The 24,430-nt window shown below is 51.0% G+C and overlaps 7 protein-coding genes and 1 non-coding gene across 8 annotated transcripts; 5 read left to right on the forward strand and 3 right to left on the reverse strand.

Annotated features, from left to right (window-relative positions):
- Nucleotides 1-6: 6 nt before the first annotated feature.
- Nucleotides 7-5,411, reverse strand: BCR37DRAFT_412452 (uncharacterized protein). Its single transcript, XM_040872226.1, has 2 exons — nucleotides 4,926-5,411; nucleotides 7-4,890 (listed from the first exon to the last, which is right to left on the reverse strand). The coding sequence occupies exons 1-2, from the start codon at nucleotides 5,337-5,339 to the stop codon at nucleotides 79-81; spliced, it is 5,226 nt and encodes a 1,741-aa protein (XP_040726547.1). The 5' UTR covers nucleotides 5,340-5,411; the 3' UTR covers nucleotides 7-78.
- An 8-nt stretch (nucleotides 5,412-5,419) lies between these two features.
- On the reverse strand, nucleotides 5,420-7,358 carry BCR37DRAFT_250139 (chaperonin Cpn60/TCP-1 family). Its single transcript, XM_040866613.1, has one exon. The coding sequence runs from the start codon at nucleotides 7,128-7,130 to the stop codon at nucleotides 5,487-5,489; it is 1,644 nt and encodes a 547-aa protein (XP_040726548.1). The 5' UTR covers nucleotides 7,131-7,358; the 3' UTR covers nucleotides 5,420-5,486.
- A 378-nt stretch (nucleotides 7,359-7,736) lies between these two features.
- Nucleotides 7,737-8,768, forward strand: BCR37DRAFT_345094 (uncharacterized protein; the record flags this gene model as incomplete). The annotated part of the gene is made up of 1 exon (XM_040867601.1): nucleotides 7,737-8,768. The coding sequence occupies one exon, from the start codon at nucleotides 7,737-7,739 to the stop codon at nucleotides 8,766-8,768; it is 1,032 nt and encodes a 343-aa protein (XP_040726549.1).
- Nucleotides 8,769-8,794: 26 nt separating this feature from the next.
- BCR37DRAFT_333590 (glycoside hydrolase superfamily) lies at nucleotides 8,795-9,805 on the reverse strand (the record flags this gene model as incomplete). The annotated part of the gene is made up of 1 exon (XM_040867107.1): nucleotides 8,795-9,805. A coding segment is annotated over one exon (1,011 nt), but the record flags the coding sequence as incomplete, so codon positions are not given.
- Nucleotides 9,806-10,572: 767 nt separating this feature from the next.
- On the forward strand, nucleotides 10,573-11,435 carry BCR37DRAFT_339613 (uncharacterized protein; the record flags this gene model as incomplete). Its single annotated transcript, XM_040867336.1, has 2 exons — nucleotides 10,573-10,665; nucleotides 10,704-11,435. Coding segments are annotated over 2 exons (825 nt in total), but the record flags the coding sequence as incomplete, so codon positions are not given.
- A 573-nt stretch (nucleotides 11,436-12,008) lies between these two features.
- Nucleotides 12,009-12,082, forward strand: BCR37DRAFT_t12. Its single transcript has one exon. It is a non-coding gene; the product is annotated as a tRNA-Asn (tRNA).
- Nucleotides 12,083-16,680: 4,598 nt separating this feature from the next.
- BCR37DRAFT_251096 (uncharacterized protein) lies at nucleotides 16,681-17,887 on the forward strand. Its single transcript, XM_040866621.1, has one exon. It carries the CDS (start codon nucleotides 16,908-16,910, stop codon nucleotides 17,583-17,585), a length of 678 nt encoding a protein of 225 aa, XP_040726552.1. The 5' UTR covers nucleotides 16,681-16,907; the 3' UTR covers nucleotides 17,586-17,887.
- A 4,280-nt stretch (nucleotides 17,888-22,167) lies between these two features.
- On the forward strand, nucleotides 22,168-24,049 carry BCR37DRAFT_377525 (uncharacterized protein). Its single transcript, XM_040868845.1, has one exon. The coding sequence runs from the start codon at nucleotides 22,581-22,583 to the stop codon at nucleotides 23,946-23,948; it is 1,368 nt and encodes a 455-aa protein (XP_040726553.1). The 5' UTR covers nucleotides 22,168-22,580; the 3' UTR covers nucleotides 23,949-24,049.
- Nucleotides 24,050-24,430: the final 381 nt, after the last annotated feature.

Genomic DNA, 24,430 nt, shown 5'->3' on the forward strand with positions numbered 1-24,430 from the left:
GAGACACAATACATATGTCTACAAAGCATGCAGCGCTGAACTCAAGTACTACAATTTCAATCAATCGCTCTTCGCTTCCTATCCCTCAAGAATAGCCGGCAGCAAGTTGCTCCCGGACGACGAAGTCAGACTCCGGGCCTCTTCGTCAGTCACGTCCTCAATTTCCTCATCCGCAGCCCCAAACACATCGTGATATTGTAAAATCAAGTTCCGCATCACGGTCTGCACTTTGCCAAGGTCATTCATGCTATTGGCAAACGACATGGCAGAGGGCACCGGCTGCAAAACATTCGGCCCAAAGACAATGGCCAAATTGTGAGCATACATGTGGTTGGTAGACTCATAGTCCGTGATTTTCTGCAAGTGTTCAAGCAGCCGTCGCAGCAATGCAAAATTGGGGGCCGGCAACTTGTAAATCAAGTCTCTGAGTTTTGCGTGTTTGCCTGTTGGATCCTTGATGTCCACTGTTGCAAGGAAGTCGGCATACAAGTCATAAGTCATGACTGGCTCCGGCAGCTCGCGCAGCCACAGCTTGAATGCACCAGCGATGGCGTGTATGTCTGACCACTGCTCGTTTTCCAGTTCGACCGGCCTACCTGTATCGAAACACTGCTTGAGCCTATTGACTGTGGCAAGCGAACCAGATATGCGATAGATGCCAACCTCGTCAAGGCCTTTTCTCTCAATAGCGTCCATGAGTTGCAGCGCTATGCGCGGAATGGAACAGTCTTCGCGCGCACAAAGCACATCTAAATTGACGCCAAACATGGCTGTCGATACATTGAGCACTTGCGAGTTGCGTGGACTGAATTGCGGTACCTCAAATGGCCGTTTGCGGTCTTCCAGCATCATGCTCTGCCGCTTGCGAGCACCGTCGATGGATGCCCAAGTCAGCCTCTTGACCCATTCTTCTGCTTCATGCAGCGTAGGTGCTTGAACGTAGGTCTCGATGCCGTCCTCAGAACGAATCATAAAGGTGAAATCATACTTGCTGATTAGGCGAATATGCGCCTTGACGAGATCCGCAGTCAGCACGGGCTTGGTCCCCTCGCGTATACTGCAAGTCTCTGGCAATTCTGCAGGGGGTACAGTGCGTACAATCGGCATCTTTTCCGCCCATGATCCAGTAATGGCAACCGATAATGGCCGTACAGCACGTAGCAGGCTGTTCATGCCATAGCGAGAGCGTGTTGCCGAGGGTCGACGCGATGCTTCGAGCGAGCGTTGGAGTTCCATTTGCTTGCGCTGCGCCGCTCTGCGAGACTCTTTGAGCAGCCGCTCCACGATCTCTCGTTGCTTGAGATCTCGACGAATCTTTTCCTGTTCAAAGACAATCAAATTGCCAAAGACGCGGTGAAGCCGCTTTTGCTGATTCTCCTTATTGGCAGCATCGCGCACGGCACGTAGTTCGTGGCTCTCCACGGGTACAAGCAGAAACCTGAAGTCATTGCCAGTGTCGGGTCTTGAAGTGAAGGGTCCAAGCAAGTCCAGATTGGCGAGCAGATTGTAAATGTACTGCCTCTTGTCAAAGTTGAGCAAATGTGGGCTCGTGATGAGTGTATCTGGCAAGCAGCAAGCAATTTCGAGCATGCGCTCGGTCAACCAGCATGTACAAGGCACGAGCGGTCCGTCAGTTATTTCCACTTGCACGCGTGAGACGAGTTCCATGATGCTGCCGCAGTAGTCGCCATTGCCAAGCGTCTCTGAGATCTGTGACCAAGCAAGAGAGAAGGCGCGACTAGTGGGATGAACAAGTCCAGCAGCAATAGCAGAAGCTGCAAAGGAGGGAACAATTTGGATCTTTTGTTCTTCTGTGCCAGAGACAATGTCAAATGGTCGCATGCGAGCGCCACTAATGGCCAACATTTGCAAGAAAAAGGTTATTCGATTGCTGCGTAGAGCAGGTTCAATGGTCGGGTCCGTTACTTGGGCAACGACCCAGTCTCTCATATGCATGTGCACGTCAAACAGGACGCGGATTGGTGATGGGAAGAAATTCACAAGAGGCTCTTCTGTGCCAGACTTGTTGAGATGTTGTAGCAACGATGCGCAATCAGCAATCTGCAAGTCGTGACTGCCGGTGTAGTCGAGTGGCATAAAGAAGGCTTTGGGGTCGAGCGATTCGAATTCAAGCAATTCATAATAGCGCATCCAGTCGCCTAAGGTGGCCGTTTCCAGAACTGCCTCGATTAGAGAGTCAAGTGCAGTGAGTACTCTGGCAGCGTCGTCTGATGAAGATTCAAAAGTAATGTGAAATGGCGCTTCTGCTGGCTCAAGCCAAGGCCAGGCGCTGGGCGTGTGGTGTATTTTCAACAACTGCCTTCTAAGTTCTTTTGCGTCGTCTGCAGGCAGTGCTGCAAGCAGCGGCACAAAGGCATCCTGTACTGCGGTACTGAAAAAGTCGCTTGCAAAGTGTGTTTGCCAAGACGTGAGAACTTGGAAGACGCCGACTGGATGGAGACTTGCGCGTGCAGTGAGTTGCTGCATAAATTCATGAGGTGCACAATAAGAGCGCATCGAAGCGAGCAGCATCTTGATGTACTCCGCGCGATCCAAATATATTTGATCCAGGTTGATGGCAGGGCCAATCAGCGGCAGGAGTGTGACGTCCTTCAAATTCGTCAAGTCAGACACTGCCAGGTCAACGAGCATTGCAAGGGATGCCGCTTTAACCACGCATTCACGTTGTCCGCGTTTGCTGCCTGGACGACTGCCTGGCTCTTCCTCCATCAATAGTGAGCTGCGCCGCGAAATGATGGAATCGCGTTTGCGAGTCTCCATAATGATGCTTTGAGGCCTGACTTTTGCTGCACGCTTGCCTTGTGCAGCATTGCGCAAGATGAATGAATCATCAGAGGCTGTTAGCTGATTGTCTTGCACGCCCGTCAAATCCTTCAGGTGCCGTAGCATTTTCCAGTCGCTGTTGGAGGCAGCATGGCGCGCACGCGTCGTTTCGTCCAATGCATCAAGACCTGTCGTGTAGTGACCTGCACGCTGAGTGGGTGGAAAAGAGTTGAGACGGCGAAGACCGGTCGCTTTGCTGGGAAGCTTACGCGTCGGATCGCTGAATTGGAGCAAGTCGCTCGGATCAAACAGGCGGTAGGTCGGAAGCAGATCTGTAAAGAGCAGAGGAAGAAAGGCTGCCGTGCCAGGTCGGAGCTCACACAAAGTCTTTCTCTCGTGCAAGTCGTCAATTGCAAGATTAGGCTCGCATAGGAAGGATGTGTCAAGCAGTGCCGGACTGCAGAGGTCTCGGGTCTCCATGGGTAGCGTATTGAGCCGCTTAAAACACTCCTGGAAGCTTGCTAGTCTTGGCGTTGACGCTTTCAGGGCAACCTCATCTTGAAAGACTTGCCAATTGTCGAGCGCATCCGTCACTGCTTCGTACGCCGCGGCCACTTGATCGAGCTGAACATGCTCACCCTTTGCCTCGTCGCGAATTTTGTCTACTGCATCGCAGAGGTCGCCATAGAATGGGACAATCTCATGTGCAGCAGCAGTTGTATTGGCAGCACTCGGCGCCAAGACATGCGCACTGGCCATGTCTGCAAGCGTTCCGCCCAGTGTACGCCTGAAGAGATCGCGCACGACAGAGCCCCACTCCCTTTCGACCGTCATGCGCACACGCGCATCCATCTGTGTCCACATCTGCGTGAGACGCGCCACAGAAGGCGCACATATGGCCATGACAACCGCAAGCCAGCCCGTCATGTCGCCGGCTTTCTTTGAGGCAAGAGCGATTTTGATCCATTGCATACAAAGAGCAGCCCGCTGCTCTGTATCAATTAATGGGTCCAATAGTTGTTGAAGTACAATAAACGTAATGAAATGCATTTGCCGTGCACTAAACAAGAGTGGATTGCGTGTCAGCTGTGCGAAAAAGAGAGACTCATCGCTCGAGGGGTTCCAGGCTTCAAAGAAGAAGCGATGAAAGAGGTGCAGTTGCGTGGCAAAGATAGAGGGGTTAAGTGAGAGAACCACACTGATTGTCAAACCTTCCTGCAGATCAGCGGCGTCCGCTTGACACTCTGCCGACTCCATACTAATGACACTCAAGAGGTTGGCGCGTCTCTTCCATAGATCGTCAACGAGGGCTGTTTTTTGCGACGGCTCGCAGCGTTCAATGAGCTTTAGGATGCCTTCAACGCAAGGCGCGTCGAGCAAAACAGAGGATGCAAATTTGAGGATGCCCTGGACAAGAGCGGCAGGACTGCTCGTCATGTGCTTTCGAAACTCAGCCAAAATATCTTGTACAGGATGCCAGAATCCCATGGTTTGCAAGAGGAGTGTGGACTGCGGGTTGTCTGGATGCTCTAGTATATGCTTGCACAAAGCAGTGGGGGTGCCAGAGACAAGGGTGCCATCCTCAAAAAACAAGCCTTCTTTTGGCGAAAGGAGCATTGGTGCTGTTGCAGGTCGGGAGCTTTGTCTAATGGCTTGCTCAAATTCATTGATGAATTGTGTTGGGTTGAGATATTTGAAGCGTCGCGTCAAGTCTGCATAACGCAGCTGAAGAAGTTCGTCAAAGCCGGTACTGTATATGCTTGCTTCACAGTGCAAAACACTCATCCTCGTCTCTAGGGTCCAGCCCTCGAGGCGTTTGTGCACTGCCTTGTGGCAGAGGAGTAGTTCGCCGTCAACAATAAACGCTATGCGTGGACTGCCCTCTTCCTGCAGTCGATGGCTCGACGAGAAGCGCTGTGGTGTTGTAGACTTGAGATCAAAGAGGATGTTTCGAACGGATTCGTCAAAGTCTGCTGGATGGAGTTGCTCCTCCTGCGTGCCCATGAGGGCGGCTGATAGACCTGAGCGTTGGGACATGTGTACATCAAAGGCGCGAAACGGTACATCAGACGGCGGCTTGAAGAAGTAGAGCTTGCTCTCTCTCAGCTATTGTTAGTCGTGTTGCCAATAAGGGGCCATACATAGATGCGCGACAGTTTCCACTGCGCTTCCTTCTTGCTCGACTTGCGATTGACCCAGCCGGATTTGGTGATTGTATGGCCTGCAAAGGGCGTTTCCTCTACAGGCCGCAGAGTCTTGTCTTCTAGCACGTCGTCGCGACTGACGAGCTGCGTGAGGTCATTCATACTCCGTGACAAGGCTTTGTATTGTCGACTGGCAAGCGAGGTGCGCAGCGGGCTACTGGATATAGAGAGCGAGGCTCCAGGGACTGCAAGCGAGTCGCGCACAGAGCCAGACGATGAAGAGGGCTCAGGCGAGCCGGTTGCGACGCGCCGTTTGCGACCAAAGAAGGAGGTGAAGCCACCGCTGCCAGACGCGGCTTTCTCATCGAGCGAGCTGGATGTGAGGTCCTTCCTGCTCTTTGAGGATGGCATGAGGCCTGCGGTGGACCCTATGTAGTGACGGCAGGGGTATTATGCGGTGTTCATGACGATGATGCTGGTTGCTGCGGTGCTTTCGGGGTTTCGTGTTGTTGGCGACCTGTTCAGGGCAACTTAACCAGCTACAGCATGCTACATCGCCTACTCGTCGTTGTCCCAGCCCGCAGACTGCTGTGGCACCTTGGGCCCGCCTGCCACTTTGCTCATGATGATCTGGTCTACGCTCAGCACCGTCAACGCAGCCTCGGTCGCCAGTTTGATGGCCCATGCCTTGGCTGCCAACACATCCAGCACACCGGCCTTTTTCGCATCCACCATGCCCGTCTCGCTCTCTTCTACATCAAGCCCAATCAGACCATGCTCGTGCTTGTAATGCGCTGCATGCAGCCTTGCAAGCACTTCAGAAACATCCAAGCCGGCGTTTTCTGCCAATGTCCTGGGGATGATCTCAAAAGCTTGTGCATACTTTTTGATGCCATGCTGCAGCAGGCCAGGTGTTCGGTCGCCCAGTGCTTCGATCCGCTTGAGGAGTTCCATTTCTGTCGCACCAGCGCCAGGCACAAGCCGTGAATCTTTGACAAGTGCCTTGACTACATTGACGCCATCGTCAATAGCACGCTCGATATCATCCAGGTGATTTTGGGTCGCACCTCGAATCACAATCGTTGCCGTCTTGGTTTGTTCATTTTCCTGCCTGAACACAGTGACGCGGTCGCCGCCAATCTCAATCGTTTCAACCACATCTACCGTGCCCGTCTCTTCTGGCATGGGCGCGCCGACGCGTGCGAGGGGTGTAGCGCCAATCACGCGACACAGACGTCGCAAGTCGAACTTTGAGAGCACCTTGATCACGAAGATGCCGTATCGGTTGAGGTAGTGCAGCATGAGGTCACCCAGGGCAGATCCCGTCACCACAACGCGAATACCAGCATCGTACAATTCCTTGACAATCGCCTCGAGCTGATTCTCTTCTCCTTTTGTAAAATCCAGCATCTCCTTTGCGTTGTGAAGCAAGACTGTGCCTTTCGTCTCTGTTTGTGAAATGTCGAGTGGGCATGTAAAAACGGCAACCTTGGCCTTGGATGCCTTTTTGACGACACCTTCTGCTTCTCGTGGAAAGACCATACCTTTGATGACGCGAGATTGCTGCAGACTGGAACCGAGCACTTTGACGACACGAATCGAGTCGACATTAAAGTTGGCCGGGTTTTTGGGGAGGATAGCGAGGATTGCTTCACTCACAAGCTCACCGAGTAGCTCTTCGTTTCCATATTGCTTTGCACCGATAGCAGTTCTGACGGCTTTGGCGAGTTGCTTTTCATCGCGCAAATCACCAATATCGTCCACTGCCAGCTGCTCAATCGTCTCTTGACAAAATTTGCCGGCCACTTCAAAGCCTTGAATGACTTCTGAGGGATGCAGGCCAATTGTCAGCAGCTGACCAGCCTGGGCAAGCAATTCTCCGGCAAGAATGATGACGAGGTTGGTCGCGTCGCCCATTTCCGCCTCTTGCTGCTGGCTCGCCATCACCAGGAGTTTTGCTGCTGGGTGAATGACTTCGAGTTCACGCATAATGGTCGCTGCATCGGCCGTCAGGATGACCTTGGAGAGGTGGTTGATGATGATTTTATTGCGTCCATTCGGGCCAAAGGATGTACGCAAGATTTCAGTCAGTTCGTGTACGGCGGCAATGTTTCTCTGCACGGCATCCTCGACGCCCTGCGAGGAGCGATAGCCGTCTTTGAATAGCTGCTGGCCAGGAGGCCGCGGTACTTTGAGGGACATGATGCTCTATGGTCTACTGCTTGCTCAAGTTTTGAGTTGAAGAAATTCGCGTCCGCACGTGCACCCCTGAATGACTTAGATCCTCTAGTTATACATGTGTAGCATTATGTACGTGCTTGGGTGTTGGAACAATGAGCTGATCTGCTCTCCTCTTGTCTGCTGTATGCCATATGACTGTATGTCCAACCACATCACCGGTCGCGGGTGCCTATTGTCAATAACCTCCAATGATTCATCCACATACCTGCCGCACGATCCTCTATCGCCCTGAGATCATGAAAGAGATCACGCTGCTCCTCCCTCAGACGCGAACACTCATACTTGAGCGCTTGAATTTCTGCCTGTGTCCCTCGCTGTGCCATACTCGCCGCCAATAAACCCCCCGCCAACGATGACGCTCCAAGCGCTGTCACTTGAAGGCCTGCTTTCCGGACTGTTGCAAGAGCAAGGCGTGCCATGTTCCAGCGCGTTGACGGTGCTGGGAGAAGACTGCAGTCAATATACGAGTCCGAGTCGGTGTTTGGCGGAAGAACGCGGGATACAGGCGCCGGCTCCACAGCGTCTACGAGCAAAACGACAAGCAAGTACAGCAGAGACCACCACTGCATGAGACGGGCTCAGCTACTCGCAGCGCATAAACAAGCTGCTCAACCAGAGCATGTCACTGCCTTTCGAGCTGCTGAGAAAAAGTATAAATCAAGGGTCCCACCACCCGACTATAGCCAGATCATCGAAGTAGCTACGTTGCCTGGAGAAGCAATCCAAGTAAGCTGCGTGATTGATGGACAAGAGCTCTTTGGGCAAGACCTCAAAATATGCCTGCTATCAGGGCATCCCGGCATTGTCATTTTGCCAGGCGCTTTAAAACCAGAAGCACAGCGTTTGCTTGTCGAAAAGCTCCTCACCAACACTGCCAAGGCGCCGAATGCTTGCAATCTAGACACACATTATGTCATGCCTAAACGCGGGCTATGGGCTTGCTATCAAGATGCTTTGGACGGTCACGACATCCTGATCCAAGCCAAACATGAGCTGGAGCCCACCACCGAAAAGCTGCCAGACGGTCGTCGCTTGATCGACGGGACGCCAGACTTGTCCATGTCGGCGAAAAAGCCTGCTCCTCCATCGCAAACTGTGCAAAGCGAACTTGCTTCCACACTCATGGCCAAGCTACGTTGGACAAATCTTGGTCTCGAGTACCACTGGACCAGCAAGAGTTATCAACTTACTGATCCAATACCTGTGCCACAAGAATGGACAGACCTCTCTCGCGCAGTCGTCTCTGCTTTAGGCCTCGACTTTCAACCGGAATCCGGCATTGTCAACTACTACCAGCTCAAGTCAACACTCATGGCTCACGTGGATCAGTCGGAAGTCGCTCAACAGCCTCTCGTTTCTGTATCGCTTGGTCATTCTGCAGTCTTCTTGCTGGGTGGCGAATCGCGTGATGTGCCGCCCACCGCCCTCTACCTGCACTCTGGCGATGTCCTCGTCATGAGTGGCCCAGCTCGCCGCGCCTTTCATGGCATCCCACGCATCATTGAAGGTTCACTGCCTGCGCATTTTCAAAATTGGGGTCACTATACAACGTACCTGAGTACAACGCGTATCAATGTCAACATTCGTCAAGTTTTTTGACAAACTTGCGCCTGCGGAAACGACCAATCCATGAGATTCTGCGACAACAGGGACTCGGCACTCCAACCATTGTTGGGACTGCCTCCTTTGTCATTCACCTTTAAACTCCAAAATGCACCACCTGCCTGCTGTTCCCATAAACGTTGCTGAGTTTGCCAAATGGAAGACCGCCAAGCGTCTGTATTTTGGTAGGCGCCTCCCACAGACAAGCTATATTCGCCAATAAATACTGGCAGTTTTGATTTCGTCTTTGCTACAGCACATGCTTGTTGCACGGCCCGCTCAGAGTTGGACAAGGCGCCCGTGTAGTACTCGTGCACATCCAAGACCCAGTTGTCTTTATTGTTTTTGCCGTAATCTGACCAAGACTTGATGCCCTGGAAGCCATCGTGAAACATGATGGGCATGCTTGCGTTTGTTTTTTGCACAATTTGCTTGGCGGACTTGAGGTAGGCTTCATACGTTTTGCGGCGGTCTTTGGTTGTGATGTTGGGCTCATTGCACAGCTCAAGCGCAGCAACCGAGCCTCGATATGGGGATGCTTGAATGTAGCGCATGGCCGCCTGCACCACATCGAGACTTTTCTGCTGATTTGCTTTGCTAAACCATCCAATCTCGCCTTGATGACCTGAATGGTCCTTTGCATTTTGAGAGCCAGGGAGGCCATGCAAATCCAGCACCACATACAACCCATGCAACGACGCCTGCTCCATAATGCGCGTGACGTGGTCCATCTGGTTGCTCATGACATAGGGCTCATCGGCCGCAGGTGCAACAAGAGCCCAGTGTCCGATAGGTATCCGCAGCAAATTGATGCCCGCCTGCTGCAACGCTTGGATATCACTCGCTGTGACATAGGTTGTCCAATGCGCCTGCAGCTGCAATTCACAAGCTTCTTTTCCCAAGGTTGCACAGAATGACCATTCATCTGCCTGTGCACCGGGCGCCGCTTGTTGATAGTAGCCTGAGTCCATCCATTCTTCTAGAATGAGCCAGTTGCCGAGATTGACGCCGCGCGCTTTGAACGTCTGCCAGAATGGATTTGCCGCTGCGTGGACACTCGCAAGGAGCACGAAGCTAGAGAGGATGCGCATTGACCAAGGTGTAGTCTGCAGGCATCTTTCTGTCTGCAGCTGCCATGAGATGAAGGCATCCTGGTGGTGGTCGGCTCAACTGAGACACGCCCAGCCCCCGACGACCAAATGCGACGCAGGCATCAGATGGCAGGCCGCTTTGCTCAGCCATGGATTTAGCTTTGCCTAGTGCGCATCGGGTGGTCCTACTAGCTTGAGCATTCATCTTGTTCGTAATGTCAGGTGCGAATGGCGAATTGACTTCTTGCTGATGCATTTCGACCCCTTGCAAGTGGCAGTTGTCGCAGTGGGTCGTAGCGTCGAAAGGTATGATACTTGCTCGTATGGACTCTTTTGCCCATCAGGAGCAGCCCTTTATTGACTGCTCGGGTCATCTCAGCTTTGTCATGAGTGAAGAAAAACATGGATCCACACTGGGCGTCTGGGTGTCGCGCCTTACTCGTAAGCCAGAGCGGCTTATAGCTCGAGGTGAATTGTTTCGATTGACGTGGTTCTTCCTCGACGCTGTTGAAAGGGTCCTCCGTGTGAGCTCAACTGGCTATGAGGCAGACATCGAATACTGAAGCATTCTAATAGGACATCTTTTGTGGTAGCAGACGCAGCACGTCACGATGTCGGGTAAAATGTCGCTTAGCAGATGACAGCTCGATGACAGCAACCAACCACCCAACATGCCAGGACTCCTCTATGGCCTCATCTATGGCAACAAGTACACGGCCGACAAGATTCCTGACCAAACAGGCAAGACAGTCATCGTAACAGGTGGCAATACGGGCATTGGCTACGAGACGGCGCTTCAGATTGTATGCAGACACTCATTTGACAGATAAGCTGATACCAGGCTCTCCACGGTGCCAAAGTGTACATTGCTGCACGTTCAGAGTCTCGTGCTCAAGGAGCCATCGAGAAGATTCGTGCACAGAAACCAAGTGGCTCGGTCGAATGGCTCAAGCTGGATCTGCAAGATTTGGCGAGTGTTCAAGCAGCTGCCAAGGCATTTAGCAGCAAGGAGAGCAAGCTGGATGTGCTGTACAACAATGCAGGCATCATGGCATCACCTTATCAACTGACCAAGGACGGTATTGAGAGCCAATTCCAAACCAACCATATTGGTCCGTTCCTGTTCACCAATCTCCTACTGCCCAAGCTCAAGCAATCAACTGACGCCCGTATTGTCGTCACCTCTTCATCAGCACACAGTATGTATACTGCCAATGAAGATTCCTACACAAGTCTCGAGGAAGTCAACAGCCAGCACGGCTCTACCTGGACACGCTACGGTCAAAGCAAGCTCGCCAATGTCTTGTTTGCCATGGAGCTGGCCAACAAGTTTCCAGACATCAAGACGAACGCCTGCCATCCAGGTGTCATCAATACCGAGCTGAGTCGTGGTCCAGGCGCTTCGTATGGCAAAGTCGTGCAGAAAGTCATGGAGGGCACCATGTGGTTCGGCTCATCGGCTCTAGGTGCAGTTCTGTCGCCACCTCAGGGAGCCCTCACACAGCTCTTCCTGGGTACTGCATTGGAAGTCAAGAGCCAATCCATCTCTGGCAAATACTATCAGCCTATTGCAGTGGAGAAGAAGCCAGAAGCATCGGCCAATGCGGAGCAGGCTGCCAAATTGTGGAAGACGAGTGAAGCAATCTTGAAAGAGAAGGGTTTCAGCTTGACGCTATAATGAGGTATTGAGATTGCTATGATTGTACTATCTAGTAAAAAGGATTACGCATTGGGACTGCCGGCTTGTAACTTCCATGTAGCTTGGTTCCCGTTGACTGCCAGTCCGACTTTGGCCCAATTTCTTGTCTTACTGTTTTATGGGTTCTATCCCTAGTCGACCAAGATAAAATGATAGCCTTGTGCTGCTTCATTTTTACTTACCAAATGTGTGCTTTGGTAGGATCATCTACTTCTACCTCTTCTGTTGTCTAGTGTCTGCGAGGTCGACTCGCTCTGCCCTGCCTAGCCACTTCTCAGCCCAGTCGTTACACCGTGACTCCCGCATCTCGATCCTTTGATAGTGGCAAGTTTTGAGGTTTGCGACCAGGTAAAGGATGAACCAGCCTTTGGAACTTGCGAATATCAAAGAAAATTTTCCAAAGACAAATTGCGGATATATAGAGTCAAGGTATGCAAAAGTCATCCAGCTCGTGTAGCTCAGTTGGTTAGAGCGCGGGACTGTTAATCTCGAGGTCCCTGGTTCAAACCCAGGCGTGAGCGGGCAATCTTTTTCCTGAATGATCTTTTGAGCATTTCGACTTTCAGATGGAATACATTTATATGGTGTCTAGACTGGTGCCAGGCCATGCGACTAGCATGCACGCGAGAGAAGAGCCATCTCAGAACTGAATACTTATTGTGTAAAGCTACAGAGCAGGGGTATGACGACGTCGTCGTCCCGGCCGATTGATGAGCCTGCGTGCAAGCGCGTAACGTACCGTGTATAGTGGATGCTGGTCTGGCAGCGCGAAGACATCAAGAAATAATCGTTCAGCGGCAGCTTAGGAGAGAGAATTGATCGCATGTAGCTGGCATAACGTTGGTGGAGATACAGCGCGTTGGAGCCATTGCTGGAGAATACGCTATGTTGCTGAAGATGACAAAAATGTTGTATCCATTGCTTCAGAAGGCGAAGGGACGTGAGCCATGGTTTCCGGGTACATGTGGTTCTCTAGTGGCAGCAACATTCAGGGTTAATGCATAAGATGGCAGCAAAATTCAGGGTCAATGCATAAGATGACTTCTAAATGGTCGCAACTGTAAAATTGCGAAGATCACATGCTACATCAAGACGATGCTACACCACAGCTGACATATACTTCAATTGGTTGCAGATAAGTCTCGAGGTGATCACGAGATATGTTCATGCTGGATGAATCATCATCAATCAATTTTATGCACATTGACGCATTCACTTGTCTCAACACTCTTAGTCCTCCGCTCAGAGAAAGGAGCGTAGTCATCATCGTCGCCCTCTGGTTCTCCCAATCTCACTGTTAGCCTTGCTTCCTTATTGAGAGACGAGAATCAATAGCCTTAGGTGCTCACAATCATAGGAGAAAAGTGTGTTGTTGAGCCCTGCTGCAGATTACAGGCTTCTCAACAGCAAAGTCCATATTTACGATGTGAGAAATCAGGGGCAACCAACCATATGAGAGATGAACTGGTCACCCACCGCACAACGCTCTTCCAGACGCTTGACCTTGCCGTCGTAATGATATGCAGTATGCCATTCCGGAATTATTGCTTCGCTGTGGAGGGTCCGTACTCAAGATCAGGCGTCAGTGCTGCGTCTCTACGGGAATATCGCTGGTGAGGAGCGGTGCACACAAGTGACTCGCGGATGACTCGCAGGTGATGGACCGATGACGCTGGTGAAACCCTGGAGCAAGCCGGAACACCACTTCCAGATGCTGGTGGGGAACCGGGGATCTACGGAAGACAAATAGCGGACGCTAGTGATTACTGTTGCCTGCACTATAGCTATGCATATAAATAGCACGTCCATGTAGACACATACACTGGCATTTGCCCAGTCTATGCACAACGATAGAGATGGAAGCAATCCAATCCATGACATGTACCAAACCGCGTCGATCTGCATGGTCTGACTACCTGCAAATGGGTCCATCGTTCTGAATACGGTAGCCCTCTGCTATATAGCGAGAGCGGCCTTGTCTCTAAGGCTTCAGAAAGCAAGGAAGTCGAGCCGTCAGTGTGATGTGCTCAATGTGAAGTTGCAATAATCAGCTTTGCAAACACATCTTAAAACAATGAGCTCCGACAAGGACGTAGCTTGGTCTCTTGAGGGCGTAAATACACGCCTGCTGCAGCTAGGAGAGAGAATCCTCGGGCACGCAGTCAGTTAGACAATTTTTGACATCAGCAAGCAACGCAGGCTCAGACTCTTTCGAGTGCCATGTAAAGCGACGCAGGAGGCGCTTCAGAGGAGTCAACTTGATGCTTTGGCTGCTCTCAGGTGCCGCTACTGCTTGACTGACGGAGATGGCTTCCGACTCAAGGTCCGAGGCTCTTCTCTCGCGTGCACGCTGTCGCGTGGCGTGCTACCAAATTAGCGCGTGTACAAAAGAAGATAAGCTACCCATTGCTCAATACGCATAAAGGAATGTAAGCGCGTCTCTGACGAGCGATGATCAAGCGATGCGCAGAGAGTGCAAAGTTCAGCATCGCATTGTAGGCAGTAGAGTGCCGTTTCGTGCGGGCCTATTAGGACGTGCCGCGCTCGCAGACAAGCGTTGGCTGGTACATTCATCGACTGATGATAGAGTACATATCACAGCAATAGCAATAGCAGTAGCAGTAGCAGTACTCGGGGAGTAGGTATCCGACGGAAAGTTTTCCGGAGTTTACCTGAGGTCCTGAGCCAAACAGGGCATCACCGTGAGAAATTTTCCAAGCACAGCGGATTACCGGAGCCAACCGACTTCCAAACTTGCATACCGCAGGACTACCAGCGGTTATGAAGAAGCGGATCACTGAGCCACGCTGAAAGGCAGACAATACACAGTCAAACTCTATTATCAAGTGAGCAAGGGCCAACACTCGCTGATGATCAAGTTTAGAGGCTATTTATACTGGGTTCGATAGCCCTCAGCTGCCCCGAAGAGTGCTTCTGCTTTCATCGGCGCTGTTTTCGCTTATGCAGCTTGCCTGCTCTTTTCTTGTCGAGCTCTGTTCTCTCTATTAGGCCGATAGGTCCAAGCAGACGGCAAACTGGCACAATGACCTGCAATATATGTCCTTGCTCGCTGAGAGACATTGCGCCGCACGACAACTTGGTCTTCAAGACCCTGATATCGCAAAATGCCTGCCGTCGTGTTCAAACAGACAGAGAGCTTCCTCATAGCTCAATATCAGATTGTCGTCAACCTGAGGCGCTTCACGCGAGTGCTCACTGAACGCGACCTTGCTTCGTGAACGGAGGTCGTCCGAACTGCTTGTCGCAGCACACTTGACAATGAAGGTCCTTGTAGTGCCCTGACGACTAGCCAATTCGTATCTTTGCCATGATCAGTCAGCGTTTGTAGACACAAAACTGAAAGAGTCTAGCGCTAGGCTCTAGCGGATCTTGAGCTTCATTGACTTTGGCGCATTTCTCCCTTCCTGCAAGCCTTGTCGCTTCAGGACGAGATAGGATGACCAGCACCTGTATTTGCTTCACATCGTCTTGCTGCTTGTACACAACACCTCACTGCCCTTGAGCTTACATGTGCGAGCTTGTGGCATGTCACGCTGCTCGGTCACTCTTTTCAAGACATGTCGCCCTGCACTCGCGTAGGCAGTGCATGCTGCGAGCTCGATGCCTTTCATGGACCAAGACAGGAAGAGGAGTCTCCCAGAGACAGCCTGAACAGCTACAACAGGCGCGCAGAATCTATTGAGCGTATTATTACACCACTGAGATTCAAGCACACGGCGATTGACGTCTCTAGAGCCGATAACCCTTTTACAAAGACTCTACGACTCGCAATGGGCCTCCAACCACGAACGCCATTGCGCGACGCCACGTCAAATCCATCACTGCACATGCACGATACGTGATGGACACTCAGTAGATTGTGGTCGATGCGCAAGGCAAGACGGTCACACGGAATATTAAAGGCACCGTGTACGGCAAGCGGACCCGCCTGTACACTGCGCGCTAACGAGCGTCTTCCATGGACTCGTACAGGTATTTGAATTGCCAAAATCGATGGCTACAGGATCGAAATCTTGCGATTCATCATAAGCGAGCATCTCCCCTTCGCAGACCTCGAAATCGGCGTCAAAACCATAGACGCTGCTATTGTAGGCGAGATGGATTCGATTCCAAGCAAAGTGCTGTGATTGCTGGATGCGTGAAACTTGGTCGTGTATGCGTTGACAGAGGCCTCTGAGTGATTCTTTGCTCGTACTGACTCGCCGTCGGGCAGAACTTCGTCAGAGATAAGAGAGAAGGAGCAATCTGATCGGCGAAGAATAGATCACGAGCGTAAGGTTGAAAGAAGTCAGAAAGACCAAAAAGATGAGTCAACGATCAGTCTACGGCAAGCGTCTTCACTGATACATAAATATTGGCAATCATCGTCAGTACTTTCATCATATCCTAGTGCGCTCAATGAACAGCAAAGGAAGGCTTCAATCGACGCAGGCTTTCTGAAGGGCCTTCACTTCTCAAGGAGCATGAACAATGTGCCCCGTTCCACGCAGCAGCATATACGTACATTTGCTGCTACTACCGCTGTCTGCAGCTGAGCAATTGACACATGACGATGACTCTCAGAACGGATCAAATGAGGTAACATTGCATCACATGCATGCATGCGCCCATCATACATAACGATTGCAAGCTAAGAGCTGTTCTGTTGATCTTGCTACCCCCTCCTGAAGAAGACATCTTGCGAGTTTTTGCTCTTCACTTGACAACATCTGCGCCAAGACAGCCATTCGCGATACATCATGTTGCGCGTCAACTTGGGCGGCCGCTTCAGACCAGGCCTGTTGTTGGTCTTTGTGTTGCTCTTTCCATTATTCTCATCGTTCACGCCCAACTCTGGTTTGGTCGCTGCAGGAAGGCCAAAGGGCAGTAAAAATAAACCGAAGGAGCATGTTACCAATAATGCGCCCAAGAAATGCTATAGCATGAAGATGTCGGTCACGCAGACTATCAAGGAGGGAGTAACTGACTCGCAATCATGCAAAAATCAATGTCTAAATCGCTACAACCACTGGCGAAATCATCTTGGCCACCATCTGAAGGGGAATAGTAGGTGCTTGAAAGCGCGCCCATGTCTTGATGGCAGGGCCTTTTTGTTCGACTTCGGACTCAACACGGGCACATCATCCGGCGCCTGCCAATCGTCAAGCTGTCCTTCGCTGATTTGCTCTTGCTTTACACAAGCGACGTTTTGGCGAATTAAGCAGCCACTATCATTCTCGCTAGCGCCATGGGAACTCAGTATGGAGGCCGCTTTCGGTGACCCCGATAAATTTTCTGAGGAACTTTAAGAATGTTATCAACGACGGAAGAGGACTACTCACCTGTATGCCAAAGTTCTTGATTCCAGTCATGCTCGAATATTCCCCTTCTGCAACATGGCTTCGACGGCCAAATGCAATATTTACGACAAAGACGGACCTCTCTTGCGACGAACTAACGACCGATGAGAGAAATTGTGGGTGCCAAAAGGCCCTAGGACGCGATGACAGAGAAGGTGAAGCCAGCACAGCCTTACCTCACCCGTTTGATCTGAATCAGCCGGCACCTGGATCTAATCAAAGCGATTTAGATTTTGCGGCCCACTTCGATAGAGTCCGGGAGTCTACAGCAACTACCCAGCAATTGGAAACGCAATTCCGTACCGCTCTTCATCCTGGAAATGACCCAAACGGCCAGCAGGATTACCCGTATAACCGTGGTAGTCTCCAGTCGATGCAGCAGTATGCGCCTCAAACTGGCTCTGACTCTCCCTATGGACCAGCAGCCCATTTCAATTCGCATGTGGGTTACAATTCTGCACCAGGACAACACTCAAGTGGCTACGGAGATGACCCTCAGACCAGTTACCAGGAGTACTCCTATCAGGGCCAGAACTCAGGTCGCGATGACAACCCTAATCAGGATGTTCTGCCGGACCTTGATGCAGCATTCAATTCCGATCATCGGCAAAGTCCTGATTGCTACCGAGGGCCCGATGGCGGAGTGAACTGTGCTTTCGAGTAGCTTAGACTTTGTCGCCTAGTTACAAGCCCTTTGACTAGATACTGACTAGCTGCATAAGTCTCTAGTCCATTCATACGCATTCCATACTCCAATTTATTCCAAGCTTCTTTCAGCAACAAGATTCAATCCACCATTAGCTCGAGCATAATGATTGTACAGAGGAGACGAGCCAGAGAAAGAAGGCGCTTGTGATGAAGAGGGGACTTGGACAGAACTAGGTGTAGAGGATGAGATTGTTGCCTCAGGAACAAGACAGCTGCAGAACTCCGTCTTTTATTTCCATCGAACATGAGCGGAAGAATGACAGGAAAGAAGAAATAAGAAAACAAAGATCAATGCAAAGATTTCAGGCCTGCGATTAGGAAAGAGACGGAGTAGGAGACAGCGTGATGAATGTCGTCGAAGGCTACGCAAGAAAAGACAACGTGATAAGTGTTGTCGGAAGCGAGATGGTCAAGGGCACGAGTAAACACAGCGTGACAAAGATTGATGAGGGGCGGAAGGTGGAAGAACAAGAGTCAGTGTTGTGAGCTGCCAGAGCAATTGAAGAGGACTTGCCATTTGCCAGGTTGAAGACTGCGTGTTTATTTTAGACCCTTCCTATCAAGGCGCTGCGTCTCGAAGCGCAACTCTCGGAGTAGATAATTGGACGTTGAAAGGACCAGGAGCATCGGGGTGGCGAAGGTGGAGCTTCAAGACGATAAGCATCAGCGAAGGTCTTTTGACAGACTCGAGCATCCTTGAGATGGGCCTTGAATCCTTCTCAAACAAACTCGGGACGATGAGCCATGTCATAGCTAGAAGCACTGCGAATATCGGTAGTGGCGAAGTGAAGTCGGCGAAGAAAGGTGTTGTCTTGATGGGCGCATGAGCCGAGTTGTAGGCAAATCCGGCTCTTGGCAAGAGCTTGACCCAGTTGTCTTGGTCGACATGAGGAAGCTCTGAAGGTGTTGTGCTAGAGTGGTATTTTCTCGCTCTGCATACGTTTGAAATAGGCGTCGGACAGATGTGCTTTGACAACAGGGTCGAAATGACCAAGGAATACTTTACAGAACAAGGAGACAAAGACTGAGCGGCGGTCAGGATCGATTTCGAGTAGCATGCCCTGATGAATGAAGTTGCATTTTTTGAACACCGCTGCGAAGCCTGCTGCGTCGATTGCCTCATGATAAGGTGAAAAGCGTGCCATTTGGGGAGCCGATTGACAACAATGAGAATGGAGTCAAAAGAGTCAAAAAGTGGTGGCTTGACAACGAAGTACAGCGAAATAGACGACCACGGAGTGTCTGGAATAGGCAGAGGTTGCAAGAAGCCATGAGGCTTATGACGCAATACTTTGGCGCGAGCACATGTGTCGCAAGTTGCATTCACTTTGGACATATGCGCGCACCGACGGCCAGTAGTACTGCCGAGAGAAAAGGATCAAGGTCTTGGCAAGACACCGATCACCGAAGATAGGCAAGTCATGGTGTTGCTGGAGGAAAGCTAGCTCGAGAGCAGCGTCTGAAGGGCTGTACACACGACCTTTGTAAAACAGAAGACCGTTGTCAAGAAAACAAGGCTTTTCAGCAGTGTCACGTCTCAGAATGGGCAGGAAGAACGGCTTGACGTCGAAGGAGACTGCGAGTCCGAGATGTACGCTGCAATGATGCGAGCGCGAAAACGGTTGTCCGAGACACTGGGACTTGATGACAGAGTAATGACATGCCTTGAGGCTGGCAAGTTCCGAAGAGTGACAGTGGCAAGTGAAAATCTTCCTGGCGAACAAAAAGACATTGTGCCTTGTGCGTGTTGGATCGCGACGCCCGCGAAAGGCCTGAGTTCCTTGCGACGGCTGAGTGTAATGACCACGCAGATCTGATCACCTTAGCCCGCAGCTGTTACACTGCCTGGTTCGGTCTCGCTGGCAGTTCCCTGTGTCTTTGTTCTCTTTGTTCTCTTTGTTCTCGCTCGTACTCTCACGACGAACATCTCATCTCAACCTATCAGCTACGCTGCTCACATCTCGACCTATCAGCTACGCTGCCCACACGTCATCCAACCTGGTCTCATGCAGAGTTCTCTTGCTCTCGCTCTGCTCTCGTTATCTCGCTCTTCTCGCAATCCGCTCTCTCGCGTGAGCCTGATGGACATAAGACGACAGTTTTCTGCTGTCTTCTGCTCTTTAGTTTACAATTCATTATCTACCCTTAGTCCTCGTCAAAGTCCTGTCCTCAGCGCAAGCCATCTTCGTCCCTCATCACCTAGATCCTTACACTGAGTACATCAGGTCTGCCTTGCTGAGCACCAGGTCGATAAGTGATACTGTTATGAAATCTGTACATGAAGACAGACCAGTGGACTTGTCGTGAATTGAGAAGACGGTTGGTGTTGACGTCAGAGAGGTACCTTTCAGCTTTGATAAAGAGGTTGTGCTCGTCGAGAACTTTGAAAACAGAGAGAACATGCCCATTGTGGCCATCCTAGATGAGGACATCATCAAGATAGCAGACAACGAATTTCCCGACAAGGGTAGATGCGCCAGCTGGACTTCTGGAGACAGAGATGTTGCCGAGCTAGAATTGCTCATCAAATGTATTCCTAGGGAACCTGCGACTTCTGTGCACTCATAGAATGAAGTGCGTTCGCCGGAGGCGACCTGCCATCGTGGTCAAACTGTTATGGAGCTTCCACATAGCTCACTATCGCATTGTTGTCAACCTCAGGCGCCTCATGCGTCTGCTCACTGAACGCGATCTTGCTTCGTGAACGGGGGTCGTTCGAATTGCTTGTCGCAGCACACTTGACAATGACGGTTCTTTGTGATGCCTTGACGACTAGCCGCTTCGCATCTTTGCCATGATCAGTCAACGTTTGCAGGCTCAAAATTGAAAGAGTGTAGTGTTAGCGCATCTTGAGCTTCATTGACTTTGGCGTTTTGCTACTTTCCTGCCAGCCTTGTCGCTCCAGGACGAGATGGGATGACCAGCACACACATCTGCTCTGCTTCGTCTTGCTGCTTGTACACAACACCTCCACTGCGCTTGAGCTTACATGTTCGAGCTTGTGCCATGTCAAGCTGGTCGATCACTCTTCTCAATACATGTCGTGTAACGATCACGGCCTGACGAGACAAGGCGTACCGATGAAAACAGGTAGCGACCGAAGAGGTAGTTGGTTTCAGCGTCAGAGACTTGCAAAAACGGGCTAGTCCTCAACTGTGAATTGATGTTGCTGACAATGCTTCAAAGGTGCGAGAAGCGCTCCTTTTATACTTTGCCAGCCTCGAGCGAGGACATGACGAGAAAGAGGTGGGCGCGGACAAAGACGCTGTGAGCGTGGAGTGTTCGTGGAACGGAAATAGACATCCACAGCTGCGAGCGTGGTGTGTTTGTGATGGAACCAGACATTGATGCTTGAGAGCAGATGTTGGAGCGTAATCTACGAGACGAAGTTAGTGAGACGCTTGAGAGGCCCCATCAGAAAGGTGGATACGTCGGGCTGTTTGATAGTGCTGAGAGCGGGATTGAACCGTCGGGATGGAGAAGTGTCAGGAGTACTGGGAACTCAGGAGAGGTAGCGGTAGCCGAGAAGAGAGGACGACGAGATGGAGGCGCGGGAAGGTCAGTCCGTGACATGTTGCCCTCTACTCGCGTAGGCAGTGCACGCTGCAAGCTCGATGCCTTTGACTGACCTAGACAGGAAGAGGAGTCTCCCACAGACAGCCTGTACAGTTACAACAGGCTCGCAGAATCTGTTGAGCGTATCATTTTATACACTGAAATTCAAGCGCACGTCGAATGACGTCTCCAGAGCCGATTGTCCCTCTACCAAGACTCTACGACTCACAATGGGCCTCCGGCCTCAAACACCATTGCGCGACGCCACATAAAATCCATCACTACACATGCACGATACCTGATGGACACTCAACAGATTGTGGTCGATGCGCAAGGCAAAATGGTCACATGGAATATCAAAGGCACCTTGTACGGCAAACGGACCCCGCTGAACACTGCGCACTCCATAGAGCGTCTTCCGTGGACTCGTACAGGTATTTGATTTACCAAAACGATGGATACAGGATCATAATCTTGCGATTCATCATAGCCGAGGATCTCTCCTTATTGCGACCTAGGTAGATTCGCGCGCAAGCATAGTGCTGTGATTGCTGGATGCGTGAACCTTGGCCGTGTATGTGTTTACAGGGGGCTCTGAGTGCTTCCTTGCGTGTACTGACTCGCCGCCGGGCAAAATTGGAACAGAGATAAGGGAGATGGAGCATTTTGATTGCCGGAGAGCAGATCACGGCGCGGGCGTAAGGTCGAAAGAAGTCAGAAAAAGCAAAAAGGTGGGTCAACGATTAGTTTACTGCCAGCGTAATTGCTCATCTGTAGATACTAGCAGTCATTGCTAGTACTCTCATTACATCCCAGTGCGCTTCAATTGAAAGCACTTGAGTGCCTCACTTGTTAGGAATTCAAGTGCATCCCCTGATCACTTGCTTCCGCTGTTATCTCTCTGCCACGTCAGCGCTCATGCACGTGACCTTTAGTTTAGTCTTAGCTGGCAAGAGTGCTATACTCTTGTCCCCTATTCGAATCAAGTCTTATCTGCAGCTGCCCTGCGTGCCTGTGTCTATCACCTACGACTACAGCCTCGCATATCCGCCAATCTCGATTATCACTCGACGCAGGTTTTCTGGATGGGGGCCACTCCTCAAGGAGCATGAACAACGTGCCCCTTCCCATGAAGTAGCATAAGGGCATATCTGCGGCTACTATCGCTGTCTGCAGCTGGAACATGGACCAATGATATCGACAATTCAAGCGTATAAAATGAGGTTACAATGCGTCACATGCATGTATGCACCAATCATGCGTGACAATTGCAAGCTGAGTGCTGCTGTAATGACCATGATATTCCCTCCTGAAGAGGAGAGCACACCCTGCAAAAATTTGTTCTTTACTTGCTGGCTTGCAACATCTGCACCTACACATCCATTCGCGCTACAGTATGTTGCGCTTCAACTCAGGCGGGCGCTTCAAACCAGGCCTGTTGCTGGCCTTTGTATTGCTCTTCTCCTTACTCTCATCATTGACGCTCAATTCTGGTCTGGTCGCCGCAGGAAGGACGAAGGGCAGTAAAAATAAGGCGAAAGTAGCGACAGGCGAAGATCCTTGGTTAAGTGGTAGCAAGGATACCAAACAGGACAAGGCGGTTGCCCCCAAGAAGGGACCCTCAAAATGCTACAGTATGAAAATGTCAATCATGAACACGATGAAAGAGCAGGTTTCTGATCTACAAGACTGCCGCAAGATATGCCAAGACTACATCAACGATTGGCGCACTGATCTTGGGCGCCTCATGTCGGGGCGCATGCATTGCTTGCAAGAACTTCCATGTGTCAATGGCTGGAGCGTTTCTACCGACTTTGAGTCTAGCCACGTGAGGTTTGGCCTCAGCAATATGGCCTGCCAGTTGCCTGAATGCAGACTGCCTTGCACATGTCTTGTACAATCGGTGTTTTATCGAATAAGGCAACCATCAAAATTTGGAACGTACGCGACAATCCCGAGAGAGGTCATGTTCGGTGACCCCCTCACACATTATTTGGCTCTTGAACACGTTGCAAACGAAGGAGGTAACCTCGCCTGTATCCCAAAGTTTTTGTTCCCGAAACTTTTCGGAGCTGAAGGCTTTGACTCCATCGTTAACACCAGGCCAACATGGCATCGACAAGCACTACCCGAATTCTCGGTAGAGCTGGACCTCGATTGCAACCCAACTCATGCGGTGAGCACTTGTGAGTGCATAGGGACGCGAGAGGTGGGTGAAAATTGCCAAGCCAGTGGGGACAGGCAGGGCGCACATGATGCCGGTCAGTCCAGTCATGAGCCTGGACGCGACGCAGGCCGAAATTTCCCGTTTGATTTGAATGAGCTGGCACCCGAAAATGATCAAAGCTATCAGCGTATGGCAGATCACTTCGATGAAATCCGGGAATCTGAAGCATACAACCAGCAATTTCGTACGGAGATCCGCACCGCTTTTGATGCTGAGATCAACCTGAACGCTCAGCCGGGTGATCCTTACGCGTATCCCAGCAACTATTTCCAGCCCATGCAACAGCTGCAGTATTCACCTCGTCCTGGCCATCCCGCCCATTTTGACAATGTAGCCCATTTCGACTCGCATATGCATATGGGTGGCTACGAAAACGACCCTCAGACCAATTATGGGGAGTACTGGCGTCAGGACCAGTACACAGGTGGCAACGATGACTCATCTCGGCCTGCAGATGGGCAACAAGGTCTTGACCTAAATCAAATTCCCCCTTGCTACGACACACCCGATGGCAATCGAAACTGTGGGTACATGTAGCTTAGACTTCGTCGCCAAGTCACAAGCTCTTTTATCCAATACCGACTAGCTGTGTCAGTCTCTAGTCCATTCATACGCATTTCATACTCCAATTTAAGTTTCAGTTTTCTTTGACTGGCAAGTTCCAATCCATCATCAGCGCGAACACAGATATTGTAAGGAGTGGACGAGCCGGGAGAGACGGGGCTTGTAAAGAAGACAGGGCTTGAACAGAGGCATGTGTGGATGCTGAGGTTATCAACTGAGGAACAAGACAGCAGAAGGCCCCCTTAACATCTCTATCAAGCTTGAGCGAGGGAACTGACAGTGAATGGATACAAGCGAGCAGGAGCCGACGTAGAGACGTTAAATCTGCGAGATAGGAAGAAACGCAGCAGGAGACAATGTGGTGAATGTTGTCAACGAGTAAGAGCGGAAGATATGGTAAAGTGATAAATCTTGTCGTAAGCGAGACGGGAAAGAGCACGAGTGAACATCACGTG

This window comes from Protomyces lactucae-debilis, assembly GCF_002105105.1.
Source record: "Protomyces lactucae-debilis strain 12-1054 chromosome Unknown BCR37scaffold_5, whole genome shotgun sequence".
In the NCBI taxonomy this organism is placed as follows: domain Eukaryota; kingdom Fungi; phylum Ascomycota; class Taphrinomycetes; order Taphrinales; family Protomycetaceae; genus Protomyces; species Protomyces lactucae-debilis.